The sequence below is a fragment of the Malus domestica genome, chromosome 16 (assembly GCF_042453785.1).
Source record: "Malus domestica chromosome 16, GDT2T_hap1".
Lineage (NCBI taxonomy): Eukaryota > Viridiplantae > Streptophyta > Magnoliopsida > Rosales > Rosaceae > Malus > Malus domestica.
Window position 1 is genome coordinate 4,783,886 of NC_091676.1, and position 11,068 is coordinate 4,794,953.

The following is an 11,068-nucleotide window of genomic DNA, read 5'->3' on the forward strand; positions in this document are numbered from 1 at the left end:
CCAAAAATGTATGTACCTAAATATCAATACCAAAATGTATGTACCTAAATGTATTTACCAAAATATAATAATTGATTTAATGTACCTAAAAGTCAATACTAAAATGTGTGTACCAAAGTGTACGTAACGAAATACATTATATTGACCGAAATGCATTATATTGAATCAATGTAACTACATGTTTGTATCGATGGATATACCAAAATATTCAAATGTATTAATGTACCTAAATAAAGAACATACAAAATTGTTATCGGAATATATATTATAAAAAAATTAGTTGCCTAAATGTAGACATTAAAATATATTATGATGAATGAAATAAAAATTAAATTTAAATGTAATTAATACATTAAAATAAAAATAAAAGGATAAAATAAAACATCAAAATACAACTAATAAATGATATGATTAAATGTGCTAGGGACTAAAATTGGATTTTAATCTTACATATGGTTATAATCTAAAAATCATCTTTTTTAAGGATTAAAATGAAGTTTTCTATTTTTTTTTTTTTAGGAAAACTAATGAAAATGTCTTGAAAACTTTGAGTTTTAACAATAAGGACAAAATAAAGGATAAAATGAATAATATCAAGATTGACTTTTTAGTATAAAAATACGGTTTTTCTTTGAAGTGAACAATACTGGAAACGTTTCGTTAAAGTTCTATTTTTTTTTTGGTAAAGATTACATGTTTACTTTGGCAGTTGGCAATCACAACGTTTTATGGTGGTGGTTCTACAAGTTGGTTGTTTTTGCTTCATCATCTATGATCTATCTAACCTTTCAGTTCGTTTAGTTTGAAGAATCAATGGGATTATATTTATGGGATCATAACTTGGAATCTGAAAGGTAATCAATAATCCCCCTCCCTAGTATCATGTGAGGCAACAATATACTTTTGGCCCCCGAATCAAACGGTATGCCAAAGCAGAGCCGGTTGTCCCAAGGAATGCATCCTTGGGAGTTCGAACTAAACCAACGCCTTGGGGTTTTGTCCAAGTATAAGATAAACTATCCCTCTTTGACAAAAGAAAAATACGATAAAGCACCATTTCCTAACTGAAATGACACACGAATAAAGGTCACGAACCAAAACGATACATGGTTGTTTAGATATGGGATAAACATACCCTTTAGTGATATGGGATAAACATACCCTAAAATTGTTCACCATCCATTATTTTGGTCATTCCATTAAAAAACTCCGTTAAATGGTCCCTAAGCTTTTTAATGGAAAAACCAAAATGATGGATGATGGACAATTTTAGGGACCAAAGTTATGTCTTATGCAAATCTCAGGACCAAAATTATGTGTTATGCAAATCTCCGAGACCAAAGTTATGTGTTATACCCTTAACTTAATGGAGTTTTTTAACGTAATGATCAAAATAATGGATGGTGGACAATCTCAGAAACCAAAGTTATATATTATGCAAAACGCATGAACCATTTTAACTAAAAAAACCAATAAATAATACTTCTACAGAAAGCTTCAAGAATTGAGTTAGGCATTGGTGGGCTGAGAGTTCAGTCCAGTTCAAACAGTACACATCCTGAGCCTGCGGCCCATAACTACCAATTTGATACAGGATTTCATCTCCTACTTAGGCTATGTCAAAAAGGAATGTGTTAGAGCAGTTCCACCGGAGGTGGAATAGCCCAGCACCCAGTCAAAAAACCAAGCTGGCACCCTGTCAATTCACTCCATCCCGTGAAATCGACTGGCACCCAGCCCAAGCCAGTCCACAAGCCGGCCTAAAATCGACAGACCTTGGGACTGGCCTATCTGACGTCAGCGTGGCGTCGAAGGAGAATCCGAGCACCGAGACAACGAGCGGTGAATCGCTCTGGAGCTCGTTCTGGAACTTGAGCTCGCGCTGGAGCGACCCGGAGTCCACGAGCTTGACGGCGACGTCTTGGCGGGTGTGTGGGATTATGCCGAAGAACACGGACCCGGAGCCGCCTTGGCTGAATCGGTGCGTCGAAGAGAACGAGTCGGTCGCTCGGCGGAGGACGGAGTAGGAGTACCGGTGGGGGGGCTTGGAGTTGGATTCCGGGGCAGTCCGTTTCTGGGTGATTTTTCGAAAGCAGACCAGGAGGAAGAGGAGGAGAGAGAAGGCGGTGGTGGTGGAGGCGACGGCGAGAGGGTGGGGGAAGCGGCTGCTGACGCGGGGTTGAGGCTGAGGACTAGCTGCGGGCTATGGCGATGGGGAGTGAAGGAATTGGCGCATCGTGGGGACCAAAGACAGTCGGAGGAGTTGAAGGAGGAAGAAGAAGAAAGTGTTTATAATAAAAAATAATAATATTTTAATAAAATTGACTAGGCTATTTTTTTTTTAGGAGTGGAGATGCATTGGCCTATTACTGTTTATTAGGGTCTATTACTGTTTATTTGAGTGGATAAATGCGCTAGGTGCTGGCACAAAGTCCTTAGGGGTGGACTTGCTCTTATCCACACTCCATTTTACTTCTCACACACCCCTTGATAATTTCTATCCGTTGATCTTCTTCAATTCATCCGATCCGACGGCCGAAAATTAAAAAAGTGTGTGATAAGTAAAATGAGGTGTGGATATCACCCCTATCAAAAATGGCAGCTAAAGTTAATCACAGGTGTAAAGCTTTGAACATATAACTAGTCTATCTATAACTGTAAGAAAGAGGAGATCATACGAAAAGTGCAGCCGATATTTTCGCACTGAATATTCCTACGGAATAATCTAATGGGTGAACTGCAACTTGCCTATGCAAAACTAACTTGCTCTGCAAGAAGAAATGTTCAAGGGCTAACTGATTCTTCTTCTGTTTTGTTTTGAGTTTGTTTTGTATTGTTTTGTGTTTCAAATACTTTGGGACATATTGAGGGGACAAATTCCAAAACACAACAGAATTTCACTGAAAAGTGAATCTTTCTTCATTGCATATTATGAAGGCAGTAATCTTGAATGCTTGACAAAAGAAGAACAATTTTAAAAGAGAAAGAAAGAAAGAACGAAAACTCACGAAATTGATAATCCCATCGTAAGGGCATGCTGGCTCTGTATAAGCTTCAATTGACATGGAGTAGTATTATCAATGGAAGCCTGAAAGGTGAGAGCGGATGGCAAGACTCATCAGAAGGAAGAGAATCCTGCAATTTGTCGAAACTTCTCATACGAGACCCAGAAGACGAATTGCCAAGGACCGAGCCTTGCCCACGTAGGAAAGAACCCTTTCCACAGTGCACTTAAACCTTCAACTTTGACAGTCTTAACCAGACAATCATACGAATTGTTGTACATAATCTTACCTTCCTTGCTCCTCGATTGATTCATCATTCTCGTCTTTACCACGTCAGCTGGACAACTCAAAGCAGTTGCCGAAAGGCCTGACATGATCGACGCCAAAGTGTGAGCGTATATGTTGTCTTCAGAAATCCGATTCTCGATCACAAAACGTTTTGCCTGATCATAACAAGCCAATTCTCCCATGTTCACCAAGAATGCTCTTTGGACATTAGGGAAAACCCCTTTCCAAAGTCCCCCAACGCCTTCTGCTCGTACAATCTTGTTCAAAGCATCGAAACACCCGGAATACCGAGGCTGCATACCTTGGGCCACCGTCCGACCGTCTGCTTGCATCCTTACCTTAACAAGATCGGCAGGGCTTGCTACCAACTGCACTACTAGCAGTAAACAGAAGCATATCATTACTTCCGAAGCAAACGCAGAAATCAAAACAATTATTGCACCATTTGATTGGCAAGGAACCGCACGGCTAGAACAATCATGTCGAAAAAGCTTGTACTTTTCAGTGGGGTTTTTGTATGTGAAGTCGCAAGCTTTCATTTTTCTTAATTGTCCACTGCAAAAAGCTTCTTTACATAATTTTATGAATTTTCCCAATTCCCAAATCCAAATAACTTATCAAAATTATAAATTCCAAAAAAAAATTGAAAACCCAACATGTTAAGCACAACAAGAAAGCAAGTTACCTGAGCAACGACGCCGGAGATTCCACCGGAGAGAGCTTTGGCGGGGAGAGAGAGGGACCCACCGTCGCTCTTCAGCGAGCTTCTGAGCTGCTCGTACCCGACGATCCGAATCGGCGTGTAGAAGAGGTGTCTGAGAATCGCCGGTGACAAGCCCTTGTACAATCCGACCGGACCTTGCTCCCGCACGATTTCCGAGGTGACCCGGAACGCGTTGGTACGCCCGGTTGACCCAACCGACACCGACTCGCCGTGCAGCTGAAGCCTCGTCTTCGTCAGGTCGACCGGAAACGTTGTCGTCTCCGCCACCATCGCCGAGACCGACGCCAGTAATATCTTCCTGTACGCTCCGGGGTCTTCGCTCTGTTTCATCGTCGACGAGCAAAAGCTCGGAAATTGAATCAGTAAAGTTACTATAATCTAATCGCTGTAAACGACATCCCTTTTCAAAAACGACAGCGTGTTCTGTATGTCGTTTATTTACTATCTGAACTCTGAAGTTTGAACTCTCTGCAGCGTTTGAATTGGAGGGTTTCCAGTTTCGAGCTTCCGCGGCTTCTGCAATGGCGGATTCGATTTCATCAGTGTGTAACCTAGCGGTTCTCGACAAGCTCAGCGACGACTCCATCAACGAAATCCTCGAAAGCTACAGTGGCTTCTGCGCCGCAACAGACACCCTTCTGACCGGCGCCGGCGACCTCTCCGCCGGTCAGCAGATCGTATCACACGTGCACGGCCTCTGCAAGCACGGGCTTGAGTCCCTCCTCCGCGACTACTTCCTCGGTGCTCTTGAGCGAACCTTCGAGAAAAATGGCGCCTTGAAATTTTGGCGGCATTTCGAGGCGTACGACGGCGACGGTTCGATCGAGGAGGAAGTGTTCTACAACGCTCTGGAAGAAATAGCAATGGAAAAGCAGTACCAGGAGAAGTGCTTATTGATTCTGGTTCACGCTTTGCAGTCTTACAACCAAGGAAGCCATGATTCTGATGATTATAGAGCGCAGCTTTTTGCTAAGTACCAGTTATCAGTGTCATCGGTTCTTATGGCAACTCTCCCTCGACATTTTCCAGGTACCGAAAAGTTCATAAAAATCTCGACTTTGATCGATTTACATTTCCCTTTTTCTAATTTGGTTCTGCAATTACTGCAAATTTTTTATGCCTCAAATTTTCTGAATTCTAGAGGTACTCCACTGGTATTTTAAGGGAAGGTTGGAGGAACTGAGTACTATAATGGGCGGGGAATTCCCGCGTGACCACGATGAGGATGATGGTGCAGATGATATGGATGTGGATGACAAATGCAAAGTCTCATACAGGAGTGGACAGATGGAGATTGATGAGTGCTATCCCCAAGGCAGGTTCTTGGACAACAATAAATTGGTGAACAACATTGGGAAGGTTGTTCGCGATCTTAGAAGTCTCGGTTTTACATCTATGGCTGAAGATGCCTATGCCTCTGCTATATTTTTGTTTCTAAAGGTGATCACAGTCTCTGCTGTTTTTTTCGTCTATTACATTTTACTTTTTATTTCATTTGTCTTTCTAACTTCTAATTGTCTTGTTTGAGTGGCAGGCCAAAGTTCATGATCTTGCTGGTGATGATTACCGGGTTTCTTTTTTGGAGTCCATTAAGCGGTGGATACAGGTTGCTTTCGCGTGCTTGTGCTGTCTTTCCATTTTGTTGTAGAGTTGTGAAGCCACAATTATGTCGCACATTAATGGTTTAATCATACGTTAAGGCTTTACTTTATGTTTTCATAGTGCAAAGTTTTCTGTTATCATTTCCAATGTGTATTTTGCAGGCCGTGCCTCTTCAGTTCTTGCATGCTCTTCTTGCTTATCTTGGTGACACTGTTAGTTATGATAGTGCTTCATCTGGTTTCAAGTCACCTTTGGCTTCATGCCCTAATACATTTTATCCTGGAATTGACATTCCATCAGAAGGACTTGTTAGATGGCAGTTGCGACTTGAGTATTTTGCTTATGAAACTTTGCAAGATTTAAGAATAGCCAAGTTATTTGAGATTATTGTGGATTATCCTGACAGGTATGTGCTTGTCTTAACATGGGGTTCCCTTGCTTTCCAGTTGTTGAAGTCCACCATGATATTTAACTGGTTAAGGAGGGGGAATTCAGTAACTTTTACGAGCTGTATTGTGGCTTACCATGACCACTTTTTGTCTTTTTGGGGTTTTGCAGCTCTCCTGCGATAGAAGATTTGAAACAATGTCTTGAATACACTGGACAGCATTCTAAGCTTGTTGAGTCATTTATCACTGCACTGCGTTATCGTTTACTTACTGCAGGTGCCTCAACCAATGACATTTTGCATCAATATGTTTCCACGATTAAAGCACTCCGGACTATAGATCCAGCAGGTGTTTTCCTCGAATCAGTTGGTGAACCAATAAGGGACTATTTGAGGGGAAGGAAAGACACCATAAAGTGCATTGTGACCATGCTTACAGATGGCACTGGTGGGAATTCAAATGTGTCTGGAAACACTGGGGATAGCCTTCTTGAAGAATTAAACAGAGATGAAGAAAATCAAGAGAACACTGGTCTTGATGACGATTTCCACACTGATGACAAGCAAGCATGGATAAATGCGTTGCGGTATGTGCATCGAAGGCTATAGTTGAAGATTGAAGTGTAATTTAGTTGCTTTCAAATTTTGGCTCTTACTGTATATAGATGATGTAATTTCTGAGTGATTCTGCCATTTCAGCTGGGAGCCTGACCCTGTAGAAGCTGATCCCTTGAAGGGTAGCAGGAACCGAAGGAAGGTTGATATACTTGGGATGATTGTTGGCATAATTGGTTCAAAAGATCAACTCGTTAATGAGTACCGTGTTATGCTGGCTGAAAAGCTTCTCAACAAATCTGATTATGACATTGATACAGAGATACGTACTCTTGAGCTCCTCAAGGCAAGTGCTTCTTTTAATTATTATTTAAACTTGTGGTTTCTTTGTTTAATTGGGTCTACTGGATGAAGTTAGGATTTATTTATTTTGTGTTTATACTGTCTATTTTAATGTGTAATCATTCTTCAGATACATTTTGGAGAGAGCAGCATGCAGAAATGCGAGATTATGCTGAATGATCTGATTGATTCTAAGAGGACTAACAGCAATATTAAAGCAACCATAAGTCAGCCATCTCAAATGGGTATCTTTCAAATTTTATGTTTCCCCCATGAGTGATGGCTTTGGGACTTCTCTCTCCAGCATTACGAGAAGACCAGTTATTTTATTTGATTCCGCTAACTTGGGGTGGATGTCTTAGGTACTGATCTGGGAGATAAAGGGGTGTCCATGGATAATTTTGATGCTACAATCATCTCTTCAAATTTCTGGCCTCAAATCCAGGTAATGAATTGTTTCCTCTGGTAATATCATTTATGTTGAAGTTTTTGATAGAGGGAAAAGATCTTGGATCATGGATTTGCATGCTTCTAATTTGAAGTATCTTTATATAAATTTCAGGATGAGTCCCTCAATGTACCTGGGCCTGTTGACCAACTACTATCTGATTATGCAAAGAGGTTTAATGAAATCAAGACACCCCGTAAACTATTATGGAAGAAAAGTCTTGGTACTGTCAAGGTACGGTGCTTGCACAATGTCATCTCAAGCCCTTTCTATTAGGAGTTTTTTGACCTGCTTACTTTTTCTTTATTCCCTTGAATCACTTAATCTACGTTAACAACACGTATGGTGGTTGGTGCTGTTTTAGTTGGAGTTGCAATTCGACGATAGGGCAGTGCAATTCATGGTTGCTCCCATACAAGCAGCAATTATAATGCAATTTCAAGATCAGACAAGGTATCATAAGAAATATCTTAATATACTTTGTTATTCGTTACCTATTTTTTGCTATATTTATATTTTCTACTTTCAGCTGGACCTCTAAGGATCTTGCAGCTGCAATTGGGGTTCCAGTAGACATACTTAATCGCAGGATAAATTTCTGGATCAGCAAGGTATGCTTGATAAACTCAATACTTTCATGTTTCACGATGTGCTTCTCGTCATTCAGTACATAAATAGATAAAGAGTATTAGAAACTTTGGATTCAGCACCATCAGTTAGTTAAAATGGATCCTTACCTGTTATTAATTGAAGTTTTGAGATTTGAAAGTCTAGAAGAAGGCTCATGCACTCGTCTCTTTTTTCCTATAAAGGGAATTCTTGCAGAATCACCCGGTGCAGACTCTGAAGACCACATGTTTACACTAATGGAAGGCATGGTTGACACCGGTAAAAATGGTGGTAACAATGGGAGCATTGAGGATCTTGTAGTTGGTGATGAGGAGGGAGAGAGCTCTGTGGCTTCAGTAGAGGATCAACTGCGCAAGGAAATGACTGTGTATGAGGTATGTGATGTCTTCGAGATTTTCCAATCTTGCTTTCAGTAATGTATTGTCATCTGTAGATACGAGGGTAAGGGGGCAAAATTGCCGCTCATGACACTATTTTCCAAATAGTGCTGGATAATTGTGTCGAGTATTGATCTTGCGTATGTAAACTGTTAAACGCATGATGCCTTTCTGTTCCCAGCTTTTAAAACGGTATTTGGTTTGTTGCAGAAATTTATCTTGGGGATGCTCACAAACTTCGGAAGCATGGCATTAGATCGAATTCATAATACTCTCAAGGTAAGGATGATTTCAACATTCCCCGCGATATTTAGTTTCTGCAAAGCTGTTTTTAATATATCTCCACACACACATTCCTGCAGATGTTCTGTATAGCGGATCCACCTTACGACAAAACTCTCCAGCAGCTACAGAGTTTCTTATCGGGTCTAGTCTCCGAAGAGAAGTTAGAACTAAGAGATGGAATGTACGTTTTGAAAAAGTAATTACTAAACAGATTTGCAATGTATTCTTTAGCACCCTAATCATTTGGTAAATTTATAGAGCTTGGCAAAAAGCATCGGCTTCATTTCGTACACAATGCGTTGTTTTCCGTTTTGGTCTCTCTAAAATCTTTTCGTAATCTTTTAAATTAGGTACATTGAATCCTCTACATTAGGTTCATCATGTGAGAGATTTATCAGTATGCACTCAGAGATTTATCATATTGAATCTATACATTCTATATCTGTGATAATCTCCACGACGTCGTTCTGCTTTATTTACTGGCCATATCTTACGACCTCGTCAAGATCGACATATCCGTTTAACGTTACAAAAAATGCAGAAAAAGAAAAGGCAATGTGTTGGATAAAAAATAAAAAATAAAATAAAAGGCAATGTGACCGTTACATGTAATCCCAAATTCAAAAACTACAGGGAACCGAAACCCTCATTAACCCCAACAGAATCGAAAATACAGAGATGAGAGAAGAAACCGAACAGCAAGATCAGCTAGCAATGGCGGCGGCAGAAGAGCAATTGCAGCAGCTCCGATCCAAAGCCACGGAGCTCTTCCTCCGTGAAGAATGGCAGGAGTCCGTACAAGCATACTCTCACTTCATCAACCTCTGTCGATCTCACATCTCAAACACCCTTCAAAACCCCGACCCTGATCATCTCCCCAAGCTCCGAAAATCTCTCTGCCTAGCCCTCTCGAACCGTGCAGAAGCGCGATCCAGACTCCGAGATTTTGCAGAAGCTTTGAGGGATTGCGATCGGGCATTGGAAATCGGGAGGGCCCATTTCAAGACTCTTGTCTGCAAAGGGAAGATCTTGCTGAATCTGAACAGGTATTCGATGGCACTGAACTGCTTTCGAACAGCTCAGCTTGACCCGCAGGCTAATGGGAGCTCGGTGGACCTCGATGGGTACTTGCAGAAGTCCAAGAAGCTCGAGCTGATGTCGAGAACTGGAGCTTTTGATCTCTCTGAATGGGTTGTTAACGGGTTTCGCGGGAAGCCTCTGGAACCGGCTGAGTACATTGGTGCAGTGCAGATCAAGAAATCAGAGATTAGAGGGCGTGGACTGTTTGCGACGAAGAACATTGATGTCGGAACTTTGATGTTGGTTACGAAAGCTGTTGCCATAGAGAGGGGGATTTTGCCCGGTCAAGAATTGGATGAGAATGCCCAATTGCTCATGTGGAAGAACTTCACCGAAAAAGTTATGGATTCCATGGCTAAATGTTCGAGAATCCGCGATTTGATTAGTACATTGTCGAGTGGAGAAGATGAGGATGAGCTTGAGGTCCCTGAGATCAATCGCTTTAAGCCCGAGGCGGAGCACAATGGCGGCTGCCATAATGAGAATGAGCTTGATGCGAGCAGGATTTTGAGCATCTTGGATGTCAATTCACTTGTTGAGGGTGGAATTTCTACCAAGATTTTGGGGAAGAACAGCGATTACTACGGTGTTGGGCTGTGGGTGCTGGCTTCATTCATCAACCATTCATGTGTTCCGAATGCAAGACGTATGCATATAGGAGATCATGTAATGGTCCATGCTTCTAGAGATGTCAAGGCCGGAGAGGAGATAACATTCGCATATTTTGATGTGCTTTCGCCATTGGGAAAGCGCAACGAAAGTTGCAAGACATGGGGTTTTAGATGCAACTGCAAGAGGTGCAAGTTCGAGAAGAAACTGTATTCTAGAGAAGACGTGAGAGAGATTGAGATGGGTCTCGAAAGAAGAATGGAGGCCGGCGCTGCGGTTTATAAGCTGGAGGAAGGCATGAGGAGGTGGATGGTGAAGGAAAGGGAGAAAGGGTACTTGAGAGCATCGTTTTGGGATGCATGCTCTCAGGTTTATGGCACAGAGAAATCAGCAAAAGGGTGGGGAAGACGCATACCACCGATGGAAACGGTGGTTGATAGCGTCGTGCAAGCGGTGGGAAGCGACGAGAGGGTGTTGAGGATGGTGGCAGAGAAGTTGAAGAGAGGTGGTGGAGGAATGTTGGAGATGGAGAGAGCTTTGAAGTTGGGAAGAGGGGTGTACGGGAAAGTAGTGAAAAAGCAAGCAATGAAGAGCCTTGTTGGTTTAGGCATTCCTTAACCAATGCTATTAACTAATAGCCTAGGTTTATATTTTTCTTGTATTAGCCAATAATCCACCGATGAGCTGATTTTTTGTTCAACCAATGGAATACATTACGCAGGTTTTTTTTTTTTT

The 11,068-nt window shown here is 41.6% G+C and overlaps 3 protein-coding genes across 3 annotated transcripts; 2 read left to right on the forward strand and 1 right to left on the reverse strand.

The window, feature by feature from the left end:
- Positions 1-2,895: 2,895 nt before the first annotated feature.
- LOC103402874 (mitochondrial uncoupling protein 3) lies at positions 2,896-4,347 on the reverse strand. The gene is made up of 2 exons (XM_008341652.4): positions 3,979-4,347; positions 2,896-3,661 (listed from the first exon to the last, which is right to left on the reverse strand). The coding sequence occupies exons 1-2, from the start codon at positions 4,345-4,347 to the stop codon at positions 3,119-3,121; spliced, it is 912 nt and encodes a 303-aa protein (XP_008339874.3). The 3' UTR covers positions 2,896-3,118.
- LOC103402875 (anaphase-promoting complex subunit 2) lies at positions 4,239-8,939 on the forward strand. Its single transcript, XM_008341653.4, has 15 exons — positions 4,239-4,379; positions 4,492-5,046; positions 5,159-5,457; positions 5,552-5,623; positions 5,781-6,025; positions 6,178-6,594; positions 6,707-6,908; positions 7,035-7,149; positions 7,267-7,349; positions 7,467-7,586; positions 7,717-7,805; positions 7,882-7,963; positions 8,165-8,356; positions 8,570-8,638; positions 8,722-8,939. The coding sequence occupies exons 2-15, from the start codon at positions 4,539-4,541 to the stop codon at positions 8,842-8,844; spliced, it is 2,616 nt and encodes an 871-aa protein (XP_008339875.3). The 5' UTR covers positions 4,239-4,379; positions 4,492-4,538; the 3' UTR covers positions 8,845-8,939.
- Positions 8,940-9,069: 130 nt separating this feature from the next.
- On the forward strand, positions 9,070-11,037 carry LOC103402877 (methyltransferase FGSG_00040). The gene has a single exon (XM_008341656.4). It carries the CDS (start codon positions 9,323-9,325, stop codon positions 10,949-10,951), a length of 1,629 nt encoding a protein of 542 aa, XP_008339878.3. The 5' UTR covers positions 9,070-9,322; the 3' UTR covers positions 10,952-11,037.
- Positions 11,038-11,068: the final 31 nt, after the last annotated feature.